The sequence below is a fragment of the Hemiscyllium ocellatum genome, chromosome 31, assembly GCF_020745735.1.
Source record: "Hemiscyllium ocellatum isolate sHemOce1 chromosome 31, sHemOce1.pat.X.cur, whole genome shotgun sequence".
Lineage (NCBI taxonomy): Eukaryota > Metazoa > Chordata > Chondrichthyes > Orectolobiformes > Hemiscylliidae > Hemiscyllium > Hemiscyllium ocellatum.
The window spans coordinates 3068294-3095071 of NC_083431.1; the positions used below are offsets into that span (position 1 = coordinate 3068294).

Consider the following 26778-nt stretch of genomic DNA (forward strand, 5'->3'; position numbering starts at 1 on the left):
GGAGTTGAAATGTTGGGCCACGGGGCGGTGTGGTTGATTGGTGCAAAAAGCTGAGATGTGGGACTGAATGGCAAACATTTTGTACAAAATTAATGGAAACATTCACCCTGTTAATCTTACACAATATTATTTTAAAATCTACGAATCTAAACAAATAAGCTCAAGGTCAATTAATTTACAGCTGCTTCAAATGTTAACCTGACAGTGATGTCACTGCCTGACCAGACTCCTGCTACCAGCCTGACACATGTCAGTGTCCTCAGGCAGCAACAAGTAATATTTCTCATTTGCTGTCAGTTGATTCTGTCCCAAGATTGAGTGTTGCAGCTGTTTTATTTCCCCTTTGGATTTTATGTGGCTATGGTTTTGTGTCTCTGTGGAGAATGTTTTCTTTGTCTGTCCAGGTGCCTTCAGATGCCATGTGTTGGTGTAACAGTGGAGACAGCTTCCATGAGCTGATGGGTAGGTTATTCTCAGTAATCATCTGGATTTTCACAGTATTTATTCGCAGTGATTATATCAGATTCTCCAGCAACACCATAACCTACATTGCAAAGGCAGTCACTGTTTCTACACTACTTGTTAGTCACCTAACAGAACATTCAAAGCAAGTTAGACTGAGCCTTCATCTACATTGTCAAAACAAGCATGAAAATACATAGGAAGTTGTGATGTGGGTCCAACTGATCGCTTAAGCCAGATCCATAATTCAATATGTTCGTGATTGATTTTTGCCTCGACTCCACTGTCTCCACTTTGATAAATTAATCCTGAGTTTTATTGACAGAGTCAGAGTAAAAATCCAGGAGGCTATGATAACTTTTCTAGAACATTAATTCATCCCCAGCTGGAAGATTGTGCCCAGTTTGGGACATTTCATTAAGGAAGCGCTAATTGGTTTTGGAGAGGGCATTGGAAGAGATTTACTAGATTAGTTTCTGTGATGAGGGATTACAGTTACAGGGAAAGACTGGAGAAGTTAAGGTTTTTCTCTTTCATTGTATATTAAAAGATAAAATCACTATAGTCTTACCACACCATAGGGCTGCTTTCTCATTAAAGAGAGAATTAATGGCGGTTTAACCTGAAGGCCACCATTGCTCAGACAAGGTTGGGAAACAGAATCTTTCACAGTAACCTCAGCCAGTGTAGGAATTGAACCCATGCTGTTGGCATCACTCTAGAAGAGTAAAAGGTGAGGTCTGCAGATGCTGGAGATCAGAGCTGAAAATGTGTTGCTGGTTAAAGCGCAGCAGGTCAGGCAGCATCCAAGGAACAGGAAATTCGTCAGGCAGCCTGTTCCTTGGATGCTGCCTGACCTGCTGCGCTTTAACCAGCAACACATTTTCAGATCACTCTAGAAGAGACTATCTGTCCAGTCAACTGAACTAACTGACCATCCTTGTGGTAGAGAAAACTGAGAGAGGATTTGCAAGAGGCTGTGTTTAATGTCATGAAGGGTTTGATTTATTAAATGAAAGAACCTGTTTGACAACCCAGAAGAGTTAGTAATCAGAAGGCAGAGATTGAAGGTGACGGTCAGAGCAATCAGAGGTGATCTGAGGGATAGCTTCTTTAAGCAGTGAATGGTCAGGACTTACCTAACTCAGTGATGGGCGCAGTTTCCATAGAAACCTTCAAATGTTCCTTTAAATTACTGCTTAAGGGAAAGCCAATTGCAGGGATCTGGGAAAAAAGCAAGAGATTAGGACTAACTGGTTTGTTTTTCAAGAGATTCGACTCACACTCATCGGACTGAATGGCCTCATTCTGTGTAGCACTATGTTATGAATTGAGCACAGTAATCACATGTAGGGATCCAGCTAGTTAACTGTTTGGATTTTGGGGTCTTGATAATACTATCTGATTTCATTGAGGCTACACAGCAACAGGCTTCCATTACTCTACCTGTGTCTGGAACAATGGAAATGGCTAAGATCTCTCAGGCTGCTTGGTTAATCTTTTTGAATAGAGCATCAACATGACTGACGTCAAGCAGTTAGCACATCCTAGCAGAATTAATTAAGGCTTAAGGTTTGAATTACAAGTTGGTCTCAAGTCAGAACATCAGAAATACTATACATTACAGCTGACAACGAGCTCCATCATAGAGACTTTTACTCGAATTTGGTGTTTGGTTAGAATAGCTGTAAACATTTTAAGAAGCGTGTGTCAGTTTGCACAATATCAGATATCATCGGACAGGAGTGCATAAACCACAGCATTGTCCTCCCTTGGCAAATTACCACATGGCTATTAGGCATTACAAGTCATTCAATGCTGATCCAACAGATAGTGCTGTCATTTGACTAATACTTTTTAAAGCAGTGTCCTGTTTCATCTTTCACACCTCATCGAAACATTTCTCCCCTCCTCTCTGTGAGTAAGGGCATCGTTCTTCCAGAGCCCAGACTCTCTCTAGCTCCTCACCCAAATGGCCAATCACTGTGTTTGATTAGTGGGAACAGGCTGATTGATGGGTAAACCATGGCTCAGTTGGGAGCAGGCACTCCCCTCTAACTCAGAAGATTGTAGGGTTAAGTTTGATGTTTAGGAACATAAGGAGAACACTCATGACTGACTGTTCCCGTGAAGTAGGGAGATAAATTGCACTCTTAGAGGTTTTTTTTCCAGATGAGATATATGCCTGAGACCCTGTCTACTATTTAAGGTGGATGTAAAAAGATGCCAAGACACTAGTTTCAATAAGAGCAAGGGAATCTTCCCAGAATCCTCTTCCTCAGTTAATCTCCAAAACAGATAACCTGGTAGCTTGCTGCCTGCAGACTGGTTCCTGTGTTTTCCACATTTCAACAGTAACTGCCCTTCAAAAACATCTCACTGAATCTGAAGAACTTAGGAATATGATGAGTTCGGGAAGGTGTTACAGAAGTGCAACACTTTCCTTCATAAAGGGCATTAAGTAAACTAATACTAATACCATCATCATTCAGTGCTCACTCACAGGCACTATTCAGGAAGAGTTTGTAGACAGTGAGCAGTGAGAATTCCAGTTAATTTAGTCCACACCCTCATCAGCATATGGTGGTGGGGCCTGTTCTAATGAACCAACCTTCATTAACCTAGCTCAGACTAGCATAGATGTTGGTGATCTTGCCATTTCATTTTTAATTTAAACCTGTCTACAAAGAAATTGTGTTGGCTATCCTGTCACTATCAGAGTTTTTCAAACTGTTCATATAATCCAGGAAGGTTCCAATTCAATGATCACTCTGTTGAGTTAGCTAACACCAACATAGGGAAGCTGTGAAGGAGATGGTGGGTCAGCTTTGAGGATTTCTGTTTTTAGGGACTATCATATTTATGGCCTCTAGTTCTTGACAATTAGCCACTGTACCCAATCCTGATGGTTTTCCAATGAACCAGAATAGACATTGGGTACAATGCTCCTGATGCAGTCTCCTCTACATTGGGGAGACTGGACATCTCCTAGCAGAGCGCTTTAGGGAACATCTCTGGGACACCCACACCAATCAACCACACCACCCCGTGGTCCAATATTTCAACTCCCCCTCCCACTCTGCCGAGGACATGGAGGTCCTGGGCCTCCTTCACCGCCGCTCCCTCACCACCAGACGCCTGGAGGAAGAATGCCTCATCTTCCACCTCGGAACACTTCAACCCCAGGGCATCAATGTGGACTTCAACAATTTCCTCATTTTCCCTTCCCCCACCTCACCCTAGTTCCAAACTTCCAGCTCAGCACTGTCCCCATGACTTGTCCGACCTGCCTATCTTCTTTTCCACCTATCCACTCCACCCTCCTCCCTGACCTATCACCTTCATCCCCTCCCCCACTCACCCATTGTACTCTATGCTGCTTTCTCCCCACCCCCACCCTCCTCTAGCTTATCTCTCCACACTTCAGGCTCACTGCCTTTATTCCTGATGAAGGCTTTTGCCCAAGATGTTGATTTTGCTGCACTTTGGATGCTGCCTGAACTGCTGTGCTCTTCCAGCACCACTAATCCAAAAATTGGGTATAATGAGTTGACAAGCTAATTGAATATATATTTTTGTCTTGCCTTCATAAAGGAGGACACAAATAATGTACCAAAAACATTAGCAATGCAAGGTCTAGTCAGAGAGAGGTATCGAAGGAAATCAGTATTAGTTGGTAAATGGTGTTGGGGATATTGATGGGAGTGAAGGCCAATAAATCCCAGAGCCTGATCATCTCTATTCCAGCATAGCTAAGGAATTGGCCCAAGAAATAATGGATACATTTGTGGTCATCTTCCAAGATTCTATGGACTCTGGCAGAGTTCCTAAGCTTGGTCAGAATTAGCCCCTCTATTTAAGAAGGGAGGCAGAGACACAGGGCTTATAGACCCGTGAGTCTGATAGCGGTAGAGTCCATTATAAAATATATTACTGAGCACTTGGGAAACAGTGACAGGATTGGACAGAGTCAATGTAGATTTACAAAATAAAAACCAAAAGAACTGTGCATGCTGGAAATCAGAAAGAAAAACAGAAATTGCTGGAAAAACTCAGCAGGTCCCTCAGCAGCTGTGGACAGATCAGTTAACAGGTTGGGTCTAGTGACCCTTCCTCACAAATGATAGTAGCTAGGAAAAGGTTTTTTTTAATGCAGAACGTAAGGTGGGGAGGGGTTAAGGAGTCAAGTATAAGTGGAGACAGAGCTTAAAGAGAGAGAAGAACAGCTGGACAAAGGAGTGGATAACAGTCAGCCAAGGAGAATGATTGGCTGTTAATGGGGACTATTGGTGGCTAACAATGGGTAGTGTGTAATAGCAGACCGTGTGATAAGAAGGCCTGGTGTGTGGGGGTTGGGTGAGGATACGGGAGAAGGTGTCTCAAGCCCTAAAATTGTTGAATTTGATATTCAGTTCATGAGATGATATGACCATAAGACATAGGAGCAGAAATTAAGCCATTCAGCTCATCAAGTGCTCTGCCATTCAATCATGGCTGAAAGGTTTCTCAACCCCATTCTCCCATTTTCTCCCCCTAACCCTTGATTCCTTGATCGTCAAGAACCTATCTCTCTCAGTCTGAAATATACTCAGTGACCCGGCCCCCACAGCTTTCTGTGGCAGTGAATTCCATAGTTCCCCCACTCTCTGGCTGAAGAAGTTTCTCCTTATCTCCGTTCTAAAAGGGTCTTCCTTTTACTCTAAGGCTGTGCCCTCGGGTCCTAGTCTCTCCTACCAATGGAAACACCTTCCCAACATCCACTCTGTCCAGGCCATTCAGTATTCTGTATGTTTCAATTGGATCCCCCCTCATCCTTTTAAACTCCATCAGGTACAGACCCAGAGTCCTCAAACATTCCTGATATGTGAAGCTTTTCATTCCTGGGACCATTCTCGTGAACCTCCTGTGAACACGCTCCAGGGTCAGTCCATCCTTCCTGAGATATGGGGCCCAAAACCATGCACAATATTCCAAATGTGGTCTGACCAGAGCCTTATACAGCCTCAGACGTACACCCCTGCTTTTATATTCAAGTCCTCTCAAAATAACTGCCATCATTGCATTTGCCTTCCTAACTACTGACTCACCCTGCAAGGTTACCTTGAGAGATTCCTGGACTAGAACTCCCAAGTCTCTTTGCACTTCAGATTTCCGAACTTTCTCCCCATTTAGAAAACAGTCCATGCCTCTATTCCTCCTGCCAAAGTGCGTAACCTCCTACTTTCCCACGTTCTATTCCATCTGCTACTTCTTTGCCGACTCTTCTAACCTGTCCAAATTCTTCTGCAGCCTCCTTGCTTTCTCACTGCCATCTGTCCCTCTATCTTCTGCAAATTTAGCTGGAATACCCTCAGTTCCTTCATCCAGATCATTAATGTTTAAAGGGAAAAGTTGTGGTCCCAACACTGAGCCTTGTGGAACACCACTTATGACCGGCTGCCATCCTGAGAAGGATCCTTTTATCTCCACTCCCTGCTTTCTGCCAGACAGCCAAGCTTCTATCCATGCTAGCACCTTACCTCTGACACCACGGACCCTTATCTTTCTCAGTAGCCTTCTGTGTGACACCTTGTCAAAGGCCTTCTGAAGTCCAGGTAGATAACATCCATTGGCTCTCCTTGGTCTAACCTGTTCATTATTTCCTCAAAGAATTCTAGAAGATTTATCAGGCATGACCTCCCCGTGATGAAACCATACTGACTTTGCCCCATTTTACCATGCACATCCAAGTATTCCAAAATCTCATCCTTCACAATGGATTCCAGGATCTTACCCACGACCAAGGTTAGGAAAATCGGTCTGTAAATTTATGTCTTTTGCCTTACTCCCTTTTTAAATATGAAATTCCAGTCATCTTGTACCTCCCTGATTCTAGCGATTCCTGGAAAATCACCACTAATCCCTCCACTATTTCTTCAGCTATCTTTTTTAGAATTCTGGGATGGAATTCATCTGGTCCAGGTGATTTATCCACCATCAGGCTATTCAGTTTTTCTAGCACTTTCTCCTTGGTGATGGCCACTACACTCAGCTCTGGCCCCTCACTCTCTTGAACTTTGGGGTATTACTTGTGTCTTCCACTGTGAAGACTGACACAAAGTAATTATTCAGTTCCTCAGCTATTTGCCTTTTTGCCCACTGCTATCTCTCCAGCGCATTTTCCAGCAGCCCAATGTCCACTTTTGCCTCTCTTTTGCCTTTTATATGTCTAAAGAAACTCTTATAGTCTTCCTTTATATTACTGGCTAGCTTACACTCCTATTTAATCTTCTCCCTCCTTTACTTCTTTTTCGGTTGCTCTCTGTTGGTCTCTGTAAGCTTCCCAATCCTCTGGTTTCTCACTGCTTTCTGCCACATTATATGTTTTCTCTTTTGCTTTTATGCTGTCCCTGACTTCCCTAGTTAGCCATGGTTGCCTCATCTTCCCTGTACCATGCTTCTTTTTCCTTGGGATGAATCTCTGCTGTGACTCCTTAATTACTTCCAGAAACTCCTGCTGTTCCACTGCCTTGCCTACTCAGCCTCTATCCCAGTCAATTCTACCCAGTTCCTCCTTCATGCTTCTGTAGGGTCCAAAAGGATGCAGTGTTCCCAAGTGGAAAATGAGGTGCTGTTCTTCCAGCTTGCCCTGAGCTTCTCTGGAGCACTGCAGCAAGCTGAGATAGCGATGTTGGCCAGGGAACAGGGTGTGCTTGAAGCATATAATTCTTTTTATTCATTCACAGGATGTGGGTCTGTCTGGCTGGACCAACATTTATTGCCCATCCCAATTTGCTCAGAGGGCAGCTGAGAGACAACCACATAGCTATGGGTCTGGAGTTATATGTAGGCCAGACTATGTAAGGACGGCAATTTCCTTCCCTCACTGACGTTAGGTTTTCCTGGCAATCAAATTATGGTCATCCTTAGATTGTTAATTCCAGATTTTGTTGAATTAAAATTCCATTTGCTTCGATCATGGACACCGAACCCGGGTCCCCAGAATATTTCCTGGGTCTCTGGATTAACAACCCAGTGATAATACCACTAAGCCACCACCTCCATAGTAGAGTTAATAAAGGGGAGACGGTGGATGTGATTTATTTGACCACTTTCCAAAGACTTTCAGCGAAGTCCCATATAAGGGATTAGTGTGTAAAATTAAAGCACATGAGTTTGGGAGAGGTGTCCTAACAGGGATAGAGAACTAGATTGCAGACAGGAAACAAAGGGTATGAATAAATGGATCTTTTTCCAAATAACAGGAAGTGCAAAGTGGAATTCTGCAGGGATTAGTGCTAGCACCCCAGCTATTCACAATAGAAATGATTTGGATGAGGGAATTAAATCTAAATTTGCAGATGACACAAAGCTGGGAGGGTGGGTGAACTGTAACAAGGGTGCAGAGAAGCTTCAGTGTGATTTGGACAAAATTGAGTGTGTGGGCAAATACATGACAGCTGGAGATAAATATGAAGTTATTCACTTTGGAAGCAAACACTGGAAGGCAAATTTATTTTCTGAATGGCTATAAATTGAGAGTGGGGAACAGCAATGAAAGCTGGGTCTCCTTGTACATCAGTTGTTGAAGGTAAGCATTGTAGGTGCAGCAGGCAGTAAAGAAAGCAAATGGTATGCTGGCCTTCAGAGCAGATGGAGTCAAGTAGAGGGGCAGGGAGGTCTTGCTGCATTATAAGGGGCCTTGTTGAAAGCACACCTGGAATATTGTGCAGTTTTAGTGTCGTTATCTGAGGAAGTATTTTTTATTACAGAGAGAGTGCAGTGAATGCTTACCAGGCTGATTGCTGGGATGGCAGGACTCATGTATGAGGATAGGTTGGATCAGTTAGGATTATATTCACTAGAGTGCAGGCTGGCTGATCCTTCTAGATTATCACTGAATTCAAATTTCACCATCTGTCCATAGAAGGGTTCAAGCCCATGTCCCCAGAACATTAGCCTGGAGCTGTTGGGTTACCAGTCCAGTGACATTATTACTACATTTCCACAGGTTCAAGTTTGAATAATAACTATCTGAACAAGATGACAGATAGTCCCTGGTGTTCATGGAATGAGTTCAAGAAAGGAATAAATACTTTTGAAAGTGAAGGCAAAAGGGCAAAAGCTGACAAGAATCAATGCTGAAACGATAAATAAAACTGATTTGTGTCTTTATTTCACTCTAGGTTTTCTGGTGAACCAGGCTGTTCTGAGAGCAGGTGTAGTGTTATCGAGCAGAATGAACTACATTCCAGGATCATTAGACAACAACTCCTTCCTGAACCAGCAACAGAGTGACATTCAACACTCATCTGTGGAATTGCCACTGCACCTTCTACACACAGTGAGTTCTTAACTTAACACACTCGGATGTGAAACCCTCCTCTCCCTGGGTGATCAGCTATATCCCCAGTGACAGTCATATGCTTGTCTACTTGTGGCCATTTGACAGAAACTCCCAATGCTGGGATATTCCTGATTAATTACATTTCCCTATCCCCCGAACCCCTGAAATGAGACATTAAAGATTTGCACAACTTCACTATCTGCAGTTCCAGTGATTCGGTTTGTCATTTTCACAATGCTGGGCATGTTCATGTGATGCTAGCACTGGTGTGATGATCCAATTTCTGTCTGACTCTAATAAAGTTATAGTTTACAATATGCATCAAGGAGGGTTCAGTTGTAGTGTCCCTACCTCCTGGCCTAGGCGTTCTCAGTTCAAATCCTGCCTACTTCCGTGATGCATAATAGCAAATCTGAACAGAGGGATTATGAAATATCTAACCTTCCTTCCCATGCCATTATGACACAGTGATAATGGGTTCAGGTCCCACCTGCTCCAGAGATCTGTAATAATATCTCAGGAAAATATCTGTGATGTGTTATGGACAAGTCCAGACCCCTCAAAATATTTCAAGAAGGTAGTCTAGACACTAGCTTTGCTATTTGATTTAAGCAGGTGTACAGTGGATATTCCAGGCGAGGATCAATTGGTCAAACTACTTAGTTTCAAACAAAACAGAACTTATTTACAAGATTACTGAATGAAACACAAAGAACAGAAAATGAAATACGGAATAACTTATCCTGTCTGAAAACCCAACGGACTATCCCAACTTAATGACGCTGTTCCAAAATACTTGCAACAATCCCCATAAACACCTCTTGGCATAAAAGAAAAAGCAAACAAGATCATACAGGAGAGAAGTTGGAGAGAGAGAGAGAGAGAGAGAGTACCAGGCTGGATTTGCTTCCAACACCTTTCTTCACTACTATTGCTAAAATAAACCTAAACCAAAGAAAAAAAAGTGAGCTGGAAGAACTAGCCACTCCCCTTTCATTATACAAGTGTTTTTTTTACTCGAAAGCATTCTTCCTGAGGCAATATCTGTTGGCTGTAAATAAATTGGCCTAAAATCCATCCAAACGCAAACTTTTCGGCACATGGGTCACTTACAAGCTCTCTAAAACAAACCAAGGACAATCTAACCTTGTTGAAGGAACTTCTTCGTCACACCTCCACCCCCTTAAAAAAATGAACCATCAATATCCAACATTGGCCAAATTTTAAAAGCCCTTACAAATCTGGTCAGTGCTGTAAAACACACAAATATATTACACTGACTATAAACATATAAACACGCACCACTACATTCCATGTTAGTCTGTTGTCCTCCCACCAGCGAAAGCCTCCGTTTCTCAGTCAGGTCTTGACAATGCATCAGCAATTACACTTTCTCATCCTGCCACATGCACAATGTTCAAACTGAATGGCTGTAACACCAAGCTCCATCTAAACAGGCTGGAAATATATCCTTAAATTTCTCTACAAACCTCAATGGGTGATGATCGGTGTATATGATAAACACTGAAATGTTGCAACACCAAGCTCAAAGTCGCCTTCTCAACCGTTGAGTATTTCAGCTGATGAATGTTCAGCTTCCTGGAGCAATGCCCAATAGGTCTTTTTATCTTCTCGTTGTCTTCCTGCAAGAACACTGCACCGACACCCACATCACTGGCATCGATAGATACCTTGAATAGTTTTGTGTAATTAGGCCTGGCAAATACTGGGGCAGTGGGTAACACAGCTTTCAGGCTGTCAACTGCCTCTGACAATCTGCTGTTCAACTTCTTGCTTTTCTTTAGCAACTCAGTGAGTGGAGCCGCACTGCTAACATTTGGTATGAATTCTCAATAAAATCCACTCAATCCCAGGAACTGTAGTACTGCTCTCATTGTCGATGGTGTGAGAAACTCCCCAATTACCTTTTGTTTTTTACATCCTGTGGGATCATTAGTCTGTGTCTGATAACATGGTCCAGGAAGGTGACTTGGGCTTTGGCAAATCCACTTTTAGCCAGGTTTATCACCAAACCTGCCTTCCAAAGTCAACCAAACAAGTCTGACAAACGTTGCAAATGTTCCTTCCATGTGTGACTAAAAATCACCAGGTTATCGATATAAACTACACAATTGGGTAATCCGGCAATGATCTTACTGGTTACTCTCTGAAATGGAGTTGGTACATTCTTCATACCAAATGGCATGACTTTAAACCGATAGAGTCCATTCGGCGTTTTTTTTAGATTAGATTAGATTAGATTACTTACAGTGTGGAAACAGGCCCTTCGGCCCAACAAGTCCTATGAAAGCTAAGACTGCTTTTGCTCTTTCTGACAAAGGTAGCTGCCAGTAGCCTCTGAGCAAGTCCAACTTAGAAATAAAAGTTACTTGTCCCACCTTTTTAGCACAGTCTTCCAAGTGCAGAATTGGATATGTATCTGTTTTTGTAAGTGCACTGACTTTGCGATAGTCCACACATAACTGTTGGGTACCATGTGGCTTTGGCACCATGACTATGGGTGAGCTCCAGTCACTGTAACTCACTTCAGTTATGTCATTTTGGAACATGCATTCAATCTCCTTTTGAACCTGTGCACCTTTAGAGGGTTATGCCTATAAGGATGTTGCTTAATTGGAACAGCATCTCCTATATCTAAATCATGCATAATTAGGTTAGTACTGCCCAGCTTATTTCCACATATCTCCCCATGTGACAGTAATAACTCGTTCAAGGCATTGAGATTTTCCTCCAGAAGGTAATTCAATGATTTATCTCAATTTTTGACAACTCCCTCATTGTCCAATTTAATTTGAGGAATGTCCAATTGAGAATCTGAACTTGGTTTTTCCCTCTGTGCTGTAATCATTAACACATTCTCCTCCTGCTTTCTTTCTCTGTCAAAATGCCTTTTGAGCAGAGTCACATGACACACTCTGTGAGATTCCTTTCTTTCACCTCACTCAATTTCCTTTCGACTTTATAAGATCTACTAAATCTTTTCTTAAAGGTTCATCTATCACTGGAAGTAACACCAATACCTTATCCCCATTAGCAAAATCGTGAAGTTTTGATTTCTTGTCTGCTTCCTGTTTCATTATAAGCTGCAATACTTTTAAATGCTGTCTCACCAACTCCCCAGCTCTTTTTAATTGTTCCCTAAAACTTCACACACAGTCCAATCAGGCGGTCTCTGAATTCTGACTTACCAATTTCTCCTTAATCAATTTTAAAGGTCCTTCTCACTTCATACCCAAAAACTAATTCAAATGGACTGAATTTGGTTGATCCATCTGGTGCGTCTCTGATCACAAAAAGCACAAACAGAATTCCCTTATTTCAATCATCTGGATAGTCCTGACTATAAGCCCTCAACATGGTCTTTAATGTCTGATACCATCCCTGTGATTCTGGATGGTATGCAGTCGATTTGAATTGCTTTATTCTTAAGCTGTCTATAACCTCCTTGAATAATTTTGATGTGAAGTTTGACCCTTTATCTGATTGTATTTCTATCAGTAGTCCATATCTAGTGAAAAATTTGTGTAATTCCTCTCTAATCCTTTCTGCCGTGATCTTGCGTAATGGAGCAGACTCTGGAAATCTAGTCAACACATCCATTATTGTTAACAAATACTGATTCCCATTTTTTGTTTGAGATGGAGGACCTACACAATCAATCAAGACTCTTGTGAAAGGTTCCTCAAATGCAGGAATAGGTATTAAATGTGCAAGTTTTATCATTGCCTGCGGTTTTCTAATTACCTGACATGTATGACACATTTGGCAAAATTCAACTGTGTCCTTGTGCAGTCCAGGCCAGTAAAAATGTCTTTGTATTTTGACCTGTGGTTTCCTCATTCCTAAACAACCTCCAAGTGGTAGCTCAAGTGCCACTCGGAGGACCTCCTTTCTGTACCCACTGGTAATACGTTTGGATGATTTTCTGCCTTTTTCTCATCTGCTTGAATATGTGATGGTCTCCATTTCCTCATTAAGACATCATTTTTAAGGTAATAACATTCAGGGATACATTTGGAATCTTTTTCTATGTATGCCTTTTGATGCAATTGCTTTAAATTTTCATCTTTCTGCTGTAACTTGATAAATTTATCTGAGCTAAAGATGTCTGCTGTGTCATCTATCTGCTCCTACTTTATCTCAACTATCTGTTCAAACAGGGTCTCTGCCAATTCCACTCCAACATTCTTATCTATACTGTTTGATCTCCCTGTTTCAGCTGGTGACTTTGTAACCTCATTACCACACAGTCAGGAAAAGATTCAGGATGTGTTTCCTGTAATAGTTCAGTTGCCTGAGTGCCCATTGGCTTTTCAACAACAGCAGGCAGCACTCCAACCTGTGAACCAGCGACATCATTAACAAGGACACATTGTATTCCTGGAGCTGAGAGATTGTCTAGTACTCCTACCATGACTTCTCTACTCTTCACTGGACACTCTAACCTCACACTACATCATTGAGCACTCCTTGTCTCATTGTAAATTCCCATTACTAGTCCCTTTTTCTGGCAATAGTCCTTCAGAGGTACATATCTCCTCATCTTTTAATATCAAAGTTTGACAGGATCCTGTGTCTTTTAATATCCAAACCTCTCTACCTGCTGCTCCTGGCCTATGTGAGTAGACTTTACCTTTGCAGGTTATTGGTTTAAGAAGATCTGGCACTTCCTCCTTAACCAACCTCTGACCAGGAGGTGTCAGCCAAGGCTCAGTGAACAGCACCATCTCACTTCTGAATCAGAACATTATGGTCACTTTATTGAGGGCTAATTACAGTGTGAATAAAAATAACCTCAAGAATTAAAGTTGAACATTACATTTTTCCAGGACATCAGGTACATGACTCTGCTCTTTGACATAGCTCTTGAAGAAATAGAGAGAGATCTTTTTCCAGCAACGCAGGTACTGTTTAGTGGAGACAGTAAGGACAGAGATGATTGAAGCCAGAGTCAATAGATGTGGAGGTGGAGAAGCACAGAAAGTCCAACAGCATCTGTCCGATGAAGGATCCCAGTCCGAAGCATCAACCTTCCTGTTCCTCCGATGCTGTCTGACCTGCTGTGCTTCTCCAGCTCTGCATTTGTTGGTTTAGATGCTTACAGCCTACATTCAAAACAATGGCAACTCTGACAATGCAACACTCTCACTGGGGGGTTCTACATTTAAAACATTGACTCTGTCTTCTCTCCACAGCTGCTGCCAGACCTGCTGAGTTTCCCCTGCAATTTCCATTTTTGCTTCAGATTTTCAGTATCTGCAATTCTTTGTTTTGTTTTGATTAGTTGCATGACATTCATTTCCCACATTAACTTATGTGTTGATATTACAGGCTAAAAAGACTGCCCTGTTAAATTGTGATGTGCTATTATTAAGTTGTAGAATGCTTGACTTTCCTGGAGTTACAGGGAGTACAGTCAGTGGTAGGAACACAAAGGGGGAGGAGTCAGCCTTTCAACTTTTCAAGCCTGCTCCACCATTCTACATCATGGCTGTACCAGACGAACAATTACAACAGACTGTACTTGTGTAGCAATACAACTGAAGTAACAACTTCTACTATACACTAAATCTTAATAATATCATAAGATTTTAGCTCTTGTCTTCAAAATTTCAGTAACATGAAGTCTCCTTCCTGTGACTGACTTTTTGAATAAACGTTAAGTCTGGCATCCTCCGTTATGACTAGAAACAGCAGACTATGAGTAATCGGAATGAAGCATTCAGATGCAGGAAGTTATTACTGACTTGAGCTCAACACTTATCCAATTCCCATTAAAACAAAAGAAATCTTAAACACAGTCGCTTGATGTGCTTCATAAAAGCAGTGATATCCTGTCCAAGTTTAAACCATTTTTGACTCAATATCAGTCGTGTTTGTACGGGCTCCTGTTACCTGGAAAGACAGCAAAGTGCATATTCAGGGAAAGAGTGGAACAGGGGCTTTTTACAGCCAGAGTCTCTTAACAAGAAAGAATTACATCATCTGGAATGTTGCACAATGTGGATGAGATGGAACTTGCAGTGTAGCTGACTGTCCTGACACATTTACTCAGGAAAGAAGCAACGCATATCTTTATTGTTCATTTGTTCATGGGATGTGGGCATCTCTATCTGGGCCAGCATTTATTGCCCACTCCTAATTGCCCCGAGTTCAGATCGAGAGGGGATTTCCAGGATTTTGATCTAGCAACACCGAATATTTCCGAGTCAGAATGGTGAGAGGCTTGATGGGGAACTTTCAGATGGTGGTGTTCCCATGTATCTGCTGCCCTTGTTCTTCCAGATGGAAGGGATTATGGATTTGGAAAGTGCTGTCAGAGGACACTTCATGAATTTCTGCAGAGCATCTTTTGTTGGTACACACTGCTGCTACTGCATGTCGATGGTGAAGGGAGTGGATGTTTAAGGACGTGGTGCCAATCAAACTGGCTGCTTTCTCTGGATGGTGTTTTGAAGAGTATTCCATCACATTCCTGACTTGTGCCTGGTTACTAATCACAGAATTTCAAGTGTCTGACCTGTTCTCGTGGCTATAGTATTTCTCTGTCTGGTTCAATTCAGATTCTGGTTAATGGTAACCTCCAGGGTGTTAATAGAGTTAGGGATTCAACAATTGTAACACCAATGAATTTTAAGGAACAATGGTTAGGTTCTCCTTTATTGGAAATAGTCATTGTCTGGCATTTGTGTGGCACGAATGTTACTAGCCATGTGTCAGTCTAGATATTGTCTTCAGTATCTGAGGAGTCATGAACTGGTGCTAAACATTTTGCAATCATCAGCAACCATCCCCGTTACTGACCTTATGATGGAAGGAAGGTCACTGATGAAGCAGCTGAAGATGGTTGGACCTAGAACACTACCTTGAGGAACTCCTGCAGAGATCTCCTGGAGCTAAGATGACTGACTCCCAACAACCACAACCATCTTCCAATGCACCAGCTGTGACTCCAATCAATTGTTGAGGTGATCTTTGTCTTGGGTATAGATATTACTGATTCTCTTTAAGTATATGCTTGGAGACACAGGTTTCTTGTCCAACAGTCATCATGAACAATTTATAGTTACCAGACTTTTACTGCTCATTTATGATTGACTGTCAGAGCAAATACAGACATTTATCAACCACCAAAACCATACCAGTTATATAGATGGCCTTTACATGTTCTCATTAACATTCCTGAAGAAGGGCTTTTGCCCGAAATGTCAATTTTCCTGCTCCCCGGATGCTACCTGAACTGCTGTGCTTTTCCAGTACCACTCTAATCTCACCTGATAGTGCTGACAACCCTTTTCACCACTTTACTGATGATCAAGAATAAACTGATGGACCAGTAATTGGCCGGGTTGGATTTGTCCTGCAATTTGCACATTGTTGGGTAGATGCCAGTGTTGTATCTGCACTGGAACTGCGTAGCTGGGGGAGCAACAAGGTCTGGAGCACAATCCTTCAGGACTATTGCTGGAATGTTGTCAGGAGACACATCATAACAGCACCCACTGCTTTCAGCCATTGTTTTAATGCTGACAATCTTAGGAGAAGGCTATGGATGCTGGTAGTGGGGAATTCAGTGATGGTACTGGCTGCAAATGTGTTGCTGGTCAAAGCACAGCAGGTTAGGCAGCATCTCAGGAATAGATGGTACACCATGGAACATCAAGGAGCAGTAGTTAGATTGTCTCTTATTGGTGATGGTCATTCCCTGGTATTTGTGTGCTGCAAGATGTTACTTGTCACTTGTCAGCCCAAGCCTGGATATTGTCCAGAACTTGTTACATTTAAACATGGCCTGCTTCAATATCTGAGGAGTCACGAATGGTGCTGAACATGGTGCAATCATCAGCGAACATCCCCACTTTGGACCTTATGATGGAGGGAAGGCCATTAATGATGTAGCTAAAGATAGTTGGGCCTAGGACACTACCCTGCAAGCTGTTACTAATTCCCCTCCACTGTGAGATGGCTGTGTGTAACCCGTGTTGCTTATGCCTGATCCCACAGAATCTTGTCAGTCAGAGCAAACCCACTGATGGTGTTTGTCAGAGCCCTGAGTCCACACCCACCAAAGGTGAATGTCTATGTCTTTGCAATGATGGAGATGAGGACAAAAGTCTAAGGTAGCATCTACTGAGGTGCCAGGGGGCTCCTCCTGACGTAAAGCTGAGAGAACGCCCCTTGGGGCTGGCCTTTGCCTGATGCTCTGTTCCAGAGGTTGCAGAGATAAACATAAAGATTCATTAGTGTCAGGATGTATTATCCTTGCCTAAACTGTCATGAAGATGTTGATGTCTGGCAAGAGCAGAATAGAGGCGTCTTCACTGGCTAGCTGGACAGATCCTATCTTCCCGCCAGCACACGTACACTGCTCTTTGTTGCCCTACCAATGGGCAGCCTGTTCCTCGTTAAAGGTCACACACCTTATGTCAGGCACACCAACCCTCACCCACAATGTACACACTGACACTGGCTGTGCACACTTTTTGCCTGCAGAAGGACTGGAGCATTTCGAGACGTTCACATGGGGGTATGAGCACTGCTCCTGCATTGATAGGCACAGCGAGAGATAGGAATCCCCCAGGGCTGTGGTTATCTGTGCGTGTTACGGTTCAGTTGAATGTGATTTGGTGAGATTAGATGTTGAATGGTTCTAAATGAACGAGGGCTCAATGTTGTCAAAGAGCTGCAGTCCATTGGAATTAAGAACATTTTACTTGACGGTAAATGCCTGGGCTTACAGACAGTGAATTGCTGCCCAGTGATTTGTAATTATAGTCCTGGAGTTGGGGCTCAGAAGGTCCTTAACAGCCTCAGGAACACCTCCCCAAACTCAGATTTGGCATTGCTCCCATCTCTGAATATGTAATAAACCTAAAAGAATACAATTCTTCATTTGAGTGGAGGTTTCTCCTGATTTTCAACCTGTCTCCACACTCCACCTCAGAAATGAACATCTATTGAAAGTCAATGCAATGAAATAGAATGGCCCGGTGAGTACGGAGCCAGTTTTGGATAAATGTAACATTCCCAGAATTTGGAAATGGATTGAAATGATTAGTTCACAGCGGATACTGTTGTGAAACATTGACATCTTCAGCACAATGTGATCCAGGGTGTACTGCAGATTTGTTGTGAAAATGCTGATAGAGCATCTCATTGACACTGCTTACACTTAATGCCTGAAAGGTAGAGGACAAGAGTTTACAGGAAGGTCCATTTCACAGAACATTTGGAAACTTTGGCAACAAGTTGAAAATGAAAAAAGATTAAAATGAGATGGCATGAGTCATTGTAGTATCTGAAAGTGTTTGAAACAACCTCAGGATACAGTTCCTAGACTGGGAAACCAACTGGATGAATATGCCAAATCATTTTCTGGCCTCACAGGTGCTAGTTAACTGGCAATGCTATAGTCCATCCACTCACTCAAAGCAGCAATGTAGCCCCTAGGCCCTGTTGGTGCTGGGAAAAGGATGAGGGCAAACTGATCAGGACCTCATCATTCAATTGCTCCATTTTGGGGCTGTATTTGTGTGGAAGCACAGAGGTCTCCCTGTATTTGTGTGGAAGCACAGATGTCTCCCTATTTTACTGTAACCTCGAGGTTGTCAACATACAGAGAATCATCAGTGATTATATTATCCATTGGTTAGCCTGCTCCTCAAGGGAAAAGCTCTCCCTTTCACCAGGCCACACCACCACTCCTGTTGCATGCTTCATTCCTGGTTTTTATTGTGGTAGACAAATATGAGCCATTGGCTGTGATGTGTTTGGATTTCAAGAAGGCCTTTGACAAGAATAACATGGGAGACCACTAAATAAGGTAAGAACCCATCTTGTTAGGGACAAGGTACTGACATGGATAGAGGATTGGCTGACTGGCAGAAGGCACAGGGTGTGGATAAAGGGGTCTTTTTCAGGATGGCAGCTGGTGACTAGTAGAGTTTCTCAGGGATCAGTGCTGGGACCACAGCTATTCACGTTATGTACTAATGATCTAGACAAATGAACTGAGGGTATTGTTCCTGTATTTATAAATGACACAAAAACTGGTGGATGAACAGTGTTGAGGAAGCGATGAGGTTGTAGAAGGACCTAGATGGGTTAGGTGAGTGGGAAAAGAAGTGGCAGATAACCTCACACTTTCCCACTTTATAGGCTATGTACTTTGGTGGGAAGAATACAGGTATGGACAATTTCTAATTGGGGAAGAACTTTGGAAATCTGAAGCACCAAGGAATCCTAATTCAGGATTCTCTTAATGTCAACATGCAGGTTCAGTTCGAAGTTAGGAAGGCAAATGCAATGTTAGCATTCATTTGAAGAGAGCTAGAATACAAGAGCAGGGATGAATTACTGAGGCTGTACAGGTTTTAATCAGACTGCATTTGGAATATTGTGAGCGGTGTTGGGCCCATACTTAAGGAAGGATGTGCTGGCCTTGGACAGGGTCCAGTCAAGGTTTACAGGAATGATCCTCAGAACTAGATTGCTTCTAGATCAGTGGTGCTAGAAAAACACAGCAGGTCAGGCAGCATCTGAGGAGCAGGAAAATCAATGTTTTGAGCAAAAGCCTTTCATCAGGAAACGTTGGTTTTCCTGCTCCTCGGATACTGCCTGACCTGCCGTGCTTTTCCAGCACCATTCTAATCTAGACTTTGATCTTCAGCATCTGCAGTCCTCACTTTCGCCTATATGAGATCGTTTGAGAACTCTGGGTCTCAATGGAGTTTAGAAGGATGGGGGGGGGGGTTCCCATTGAAATGTACAGAATACTAAGAGACCTGGATTGAGTGGATGCGATAAAGATGTTTCCACAACTAGGGGAGACTGGGACCCAAGGGCACAGCCTCAGAGTAAAGGAATGACTCTTTAGAACTAAGATGAAGATTAATTTCTTCTGCCAGAAGGTAGTGAATGTGTGAAAATCATTGCCACAGAGGGCTGTGGAGGTCAAATCATTGAGTATCTTTAAGACAGAGATGGATATGTTCTTGATTGGTTGGGGGAGGGTCAAAGAATACCTGTTCATGGGATATGGGTGTCACTAGCTAGGCTAGCATTTATTATCCATACTAATTACCCAGAGGACAGTTAAGACTCAACCACATCTTGTGGAGAAGGCAAGAGAATGGGATTGAGGAGCATGCCAGCCATGATCAAATTGATGGGCTGAATGGCCTAAGTCTGCTCCTTTATCTTATAGACTTGTGGTCTCTATCTTCTTACAGATTCCGAATCCCAAGTATGAAAGTAACGATCTGCCTGGACATAGGATTGAGCAGGTGGGACATGAACTGCTGTGCCATCATCCACAGGCTCAACCCATCTACTGCTCCATTCCAACTCTCCAACAGCAGGTACAGTCACCCTGGGGAGACCAGCACCAAAGGCTCTTTAACATAATTACAATCTCAAGCTCCTCCCTAGGAGAATGAGCAAACAAATGAAACACCAAAGTATATTCCAAGATATTAAGACAGGTGAACCTTTTGCTTTGGTAGAGGTAGGTTTCAAGTCTTTCTTAAAGGATGAGAGAGTTAGAGAGACAGAGATTTTGGGAGGGAATTCTAGCATTCAGGACCCAAAGTGAAGGCAGAGCAATCACTGGCAGAGTTATTAAAAGCAAATGAGGCGAGAATGAAATGAGTGCAAAAAGGTGACAGGATTGCAGGGCTGGGAAACATTAGTGATGGAAGGGCTGAGAACATACAGGCATTTGAAAACAGGAATAAGTATTTTAAAATCGCTGTAAGGGGAGTCAGCGTAAGTCAGCAAGTAGAGAGGAGTTTTGGGTGAACAGAACTTCAAGTGAGATAGGAAATGAGTCGCAAATGTTTAGGTAACTTCAAACTTGCATAAGTGGCCAAGTGGAGGTTAGCTCGGAGGCTCATTAAATAATGCCATCTGGAGATAACAAAGGGATTGATGGTGGTTTGGAGTTTCAGAGTAATTTACCTGTTGCAAATGAAGAAGCTGTAGGATTTTGTTGAGCGATATTATACAGGTCCATGTAGATTCAAGTCATTGTTTTATTGAGTCCCGAAGTGATTGATTGTGAATTTGTATTTGTTTTACAGTACTCTGGCATTCCCAGTTACCCCAGGGCCTGTCCTCCTACTGATCAGTACCTCTATCAGAGAAATGCATCTCATATTGCCCAGGAATCTCACCATCTGCTTTACCCCAAACCCATTTACTCGTACAGGTAATTTTAATGATGGTCCTGAATACTGACTCCATGATTGTGCCCAGAGTGTATTTTCAAGCTGTTCCTATGTGCCATTCATACCCTAACCACTTAGGCAACTTAGAACTAGGAGGAACAATTTCTGAATGCTGTAAAAGGTCTGCCATTGTAGGTGAGAAGAGATTTATTCTCTCAGGGAACTCTCCTCCCCACACAGCATTGAGGCTGGGTCATTGTATATTTTCAAGACTGACAGAGGCAGATTTTCATCAACAAGAGAGTTGAAGGTATAAATGATAAGAAAGAAAATGGAGTTGAGGCCACAGTTAGATAGGCATCCTCTTATCAAAAGGCAGAGTTGGCTTGATAGGCTGAATGCTCCCATGTGTAATGACATTGAGATAACTTCAGGTGCCATTATGGACATGCAGACAAACACACACACACAAACATACACACACACACATCCCACCCATCTAGACCCCACACCCACCCACCCACCACCATCCCCACACACACACACCGCCCCTCCACCCAGCACCGCCCACACACACACACAAACACATCCCCTATATCCACCAACCCACACCCCCACACACAAACACACACAGCCCCCCCCAACCCCACACCCACCCACCCACCATCGCCCCCCACACTCACATACAAACACACATATCCCCCCACACCCACCCACCCACCACCACCCCCACACATTCACACACATTCCCCCACAGCCACCAACCCACACCCCCCCACACCAACAAACACACACCCCCCCCACACACAGACACACATTCCCCCACCCAACCCCACACCCACCCACGCCCCACACCCACCAACTCCCACACACACATTCCCCCCCACCCAACCCCACACCCACTCACCCACCACCACCCCCACACATTCACACACATTCCCCCACACCCACCAACCCACACCCCCCACACCAACAAACACACCCCCCCCACACACAGACACACATTCCCCCACCCAACCCCACACCCACCCACGCCCCACACCCACCAACCCCCACACACACATTCCCCCCCACCCAACCCCACACCCACTCACCCACCACCGCCCACACACAAATAAACACACACTTCCCTCTCCCCCACTCACACACACATTCCCCCCACCCAACCCCACACACACCCACCCACCATCGCCCCCACACACACAAACACGCACACATCAGCCCCACCCAACCCCACACCCACCCACCACCGCCCACACACACACAAACACACATACATCCTCCCCAAACCCACGTTCCCCCCACCCAACCCCACACACACCCACCCACCAAACCCCCACACACACACATTCCCCCCCACCCAAACCCACACCCACCCACCCTCCACACACACCCCCACACACACATACCACCCAACCCTACACACACACACCACCCAACCCCACACCCACCCACCCACCCGCCCACACACCTCCCCCCCCCCCACACCTCCCCCCCCCCCCACACATATATCCCACCCACCCACCACCACCACCACCACCACCCCCCCCATTTTTTGGACTCCCCCACTCCAGGAAAACGACCTTGTCTGATAACCCAATCCATGCCCTTTATGATTTTATAAACCTCTAGAAGGTCACCCCTCATCCTCCAACACAGCCAGTTTTTATATTTCAACCCTCCAATCCCGGCAACATCCTTGTACTTCTTTTCTGTAAGCATTCTTCCTTTAGGAAGGAGACCAGAATTGCACGTAGTATTCTAAAAGTGGCCTAACCAATGTCCTGTACAGCTGCAACATGACCTCCCAACTCCTGTACTCAATCCTCTGACCAATAAAGGAAGGCATACCAAACGCCTTCTTCACTATCTTATCCACCTGCCACTCCACTTTTAAGGAACTATGATCCTGCACTCCACCGTCTCTTTGTTCAGCAACACTCCCTAGGACCTCTGTCCTTACCATTAAGTGTATAACTGCTGTGATTTGCCTTTCCAAAATACAACACCTTGCATTTATCTAAATTACACTCTGCCACTCCTCAACCCATTGGCCCATCTGATCAAGATCCCGTTGTACTCTGAGGTAACCTTCTTTACTCTCCACAACATCTCCAATTTTAGTGTCATCTGCAGACTTACTAATTATACTTCCTATGTTCAGATCCAAATGATTTCTATAAATGACAAAACATAGTGGACCCAGCACCGATCCTTGTGGTACACCTCCGGTCACAAGCCTCCAGTCTGAAAAACAACCCCCCACCACCACCCTCTGTCTTCTACCTTCAAGCCAGTTCTGTATCTAACTGGCTAGTTCTCCCTGTAGACCATGTAATCGAACCAGTCAGTTATTGCTTTCTCCCAGCGCAGTCCTATGCAGCTCCCATTAGGTTTCTTAGATAGGAAATCCCAGCTTTAGGAAGTGGACCTGCCCAGCTTTGCTGACAGTCTGCAGGAGGGTACATCAGCAATCATTATAAAACTGTGCGGCTATCTGTGAGTGCTCCTCACCCATTGTTGATGGATGACTCTCTGTAAGCCCTTGGTAGTGAGCTGCCTTCATTCTCACACAGCAAGTGGGACACGATGGATCTGACAGGATGGTGGTAGTTCCTCTGCACTTCACTTTTACCTTCTTTTCTGGAAAACCCTTTCCAAGCAGCATCTTATTGCTCGTGTCCAGGTAAACCTCCCACTTGCTGTTGGTGTCCCCTGAGCCACATCATCACTATCAGCCTGCTCTAGGCTTCAACCTCCAAGGAGAAAGTGAGGACTGCAGATGCTGGAGATTAGAGTCGAGAGTGTGGTGCTGGAAAAACACAGCATCTGAGGAGCAGTAGAATTGATGTTTTGGGCATAAGTCCTTCATCAGGAATGAAGGAGCCTCGGGAGTGGAGAGATAAATGGGAGGGGGTTGGGGCTAGGGGGAAGGTAGCTGAGAGTGCAATAGGTGGATGGAGGTGGGGGTGAAGGTGATAGGTCAGAGGGGAGGTTGGAGCGGATAGGTGGGAAGGAAGATAAGACAGGTCAAGAGGGCATTGTCAAGTTGGGAGGTTGGCATTTGGATAAGATGTGGGGAGGGGTGATGAGGAAACTGGTGAAATGGGCATTGACCTCGTGTGGTTGCAGGGTCCTAAGGCAGAAGGTGAGGCGTTCTTCCTCCAGGCGTCAGGTGGTTAGGGTTTGGTAATGGAGGAGGCCCAGGACCTGCATGTCCTTGGGGAATGGGAGAGGTATTTTGTGTTCAGCCACAGGGCAGTGTGGTTGGTTGGTGCAGGTGTCCCAGAGACAATCCACAAGTTGGCACTCTATCTCCCCGATGTAGAGGTGACCACATCGGGTGCAATGGATACAGTAGATGACATTGGTAGAGGTACAGGTAAATTTCTGATGAATGTGGAAGGATCTTTTGGGGCCTTGGATGGAGGTGAGGGGTGAGGCGTGAGCGCAGGTTTTGCATTTCTTACAGTGGCTGGGGAAAGTGCCGGGAGGGGGGGGGGGGGGGTTGGTGGGGGGCATGGATCTGATAAGGGAGTCATGGAGGGAATGGTCTCTCTAGAATACTGATGGGGGAGGGGAGGGAAATATATCCCTGGTGGTGGGTTCTGTTTGTAGGTGGTGGAAATGGCGCGGATTGGTGCAATGTATACAGAGGTTTGTGTGGGGACCGGGGAGGGTTCTATCCTTGTTGCATTGGAGGGATGGGGTTCAAGGGAAGTGGAGAGGATGCACTGGAGGGCATCATCAACCACATGGGAGGAGAAATTGTGATCTTTGAAGAAGGAGGCCATCTGGGATGTTCCGTGGTGGAATTGGTCCTCCTAGGAATAGATGCAATGAAGGTGGAGGAATTGGGCATAAGGGATCACATTTTTACAGGAGGCAGGGTGGGAGAAGGTGTAGTCCAGGTAGCTGTGGGAGTCAGTGGGTTTGTAGGAGATGTCCATGTCGAGCCCTCTTGGCCCACAAGCCTCATTCCTGACGAAGGGCTTACGCCTGAAACATCGAATCTCCTGCTCCTCGGATGCTGCCTGACCGGCTGTGCTTTTCCAGTACCACACTCTTCAATTCTGGGCTTCTCCACAGCCAGGTTTCCTCCTGACGAACTGGTCACTGTGTGATTGATGCAGCATCATGTGATGGGGCTGGAGGCAAGGATATGTCTGTTCTCATTTCTGCCCATGTCACTCACTTGGCTTCATAAAATTTTGCCCGTAAACTCTGTCTCTCTCTTTTCGCTGCTGCTGCCTGACCTGCTGAACATTTCCCAGCATTGTCAACGTTCATTTCAGATTTCCAGCAATTGCAAATTTTTTTAAAAATTTTGTATCGAGGTAGGGATGTGAATTTGATCTTTAATAAATATTAAACACATTCTCTACATTTCTCTCTCTATAGCATTCTCATCTTCATGGCACTGAAGAACAGTAAAGCTGGAAGTTTGCCTGTGAGTGAGATCTACAACTTCATGACTGAACATTTTCCTTACTTTAAGGTATGTTAACTATTTAAGTATGAATTCTCATTTCCTCAATGTCTTAGCAGTTAACCCAGGACTACCCCATGAGTAAACCCTAACTTATACTCTAATAACAGAACTCTATAAAATAACGGTTCGACTGCTAACAAGTCTTAATGCCTAGAGCTAGATAGTGACTTGGAACTTGATAGTTCATTGTTGTTCATTAGATATAAGGATCATTACTGTTTATTCCCTGACTCTGATTGACTTGGGAAGGCTGTGATGAGCTGCCATCTTCAATATGACTGGGTGATTCCCGAAAACAACACAGAGAATGCTGGAGAAACTCAGCAGGTCTAGCAGCATCTGTGTAGAGAGAAAAGAGTCAACATTTTGAGTCAGAACTAAATGATTCACTTGGCCATTCCAGAGGGATGTTGAGAGTTGCTGTATGTCTGGATTCACATGTCAGTTAAAGTCACCATAGTCTCTCACCAGACCATAGGGCTGATCTCTCATGAGCAAGAGAGAGAGGACTGGAGGCAGTTTAACCTGAGGGTCACCATGGGGCAGTACAGTGGCTCAGTAGTTAGCCACTATTATCTCATAGCACGAGGGACGCAGGTTTGATTCCACTCTTGGACAAGTGTCTGTGTGAAGTTTGCATATTCTCCTCACATCTGTGAGAGTCCCCACCGGGTGCCCCAGTTTCCTCTCACAGTCCAAAGATGTGCAGGTTAGGTAGATTAGCCATGGGAAATGCAATGTTACAGGGATCGGGTAGGTCTGAGTGGGATGCTTTTCAGAGAGTCAGTGTGGACTTGATGGTCCAAGTGACCTACTTCCCCACTGCAGTGGGGGAATTCTATTCTCTGGTTATTTTGTCCCTGAGATATTAATGAATTCAATATACATTTCCCAGCTGCTGTGCTGAGATTTGACCTTCTGTCTTCAGTTCATTGCCCAGGCCTCTGGAATACTGTGTGACTGTTTCCAAACATGAAAGGAGCCATTGGAGAATGAGATAACTTCAGGCAAGGAGAGGTGAACATTATGGAAGAGAAATTCGATGCTGACATGCAGATCAGTGAATCTGTAAATGCACTAAAAGTGAATTCCCTGAAATGTTGCACTCAGGTTAAAACACTACGTTCCACCCATTCAATGTTGATTTGATGAAACAGCTTTAATATTTCTAAATAATCAGAATGTGCACAGAGGAGGTAAGGTGATAGTCTAATGGTTATCAGTGCTAAACTCTTAATCCAGAGATCCTTGAATCTTCTGAGGCCATGGGTTTAAACGGCAGATGATGGAATTTGAATTCAATAAATATC

At 44.1% G+C, this 26778-nt stretch overlaps 1 protein-coding gene across 1 annotated transcript in view; it reads left to right on the forward strand.

Moving 5' to 3' along the window:
- LOC132830214 (forkhead box protein N1-like) overlaps positions 1-26778 on the forward strand; it is a 63669-nt gene that overhangs the window by 15078 nt on the left and 21813 nt on the right. Inside the window, exons 2-6 of the mRNA XM_060847745.1 lie at positions 405-462; positions 8628-8785; positions 20041-20169; positions 20890-21017; positions 25378-25474. Coding sequence (XP_060703728.1) covers positions 405-462; positions 8628-8785; positions 20041-20169; positions 20890-21017; positions 25378-25474 — 570 coding nt within the window. The remainder of the gene's footprint in view (positions 1-404; positions 463-8627; positions 8786-20040; positions 20170-20889; positions 21018-25377; positions 25475-26778) is intronic.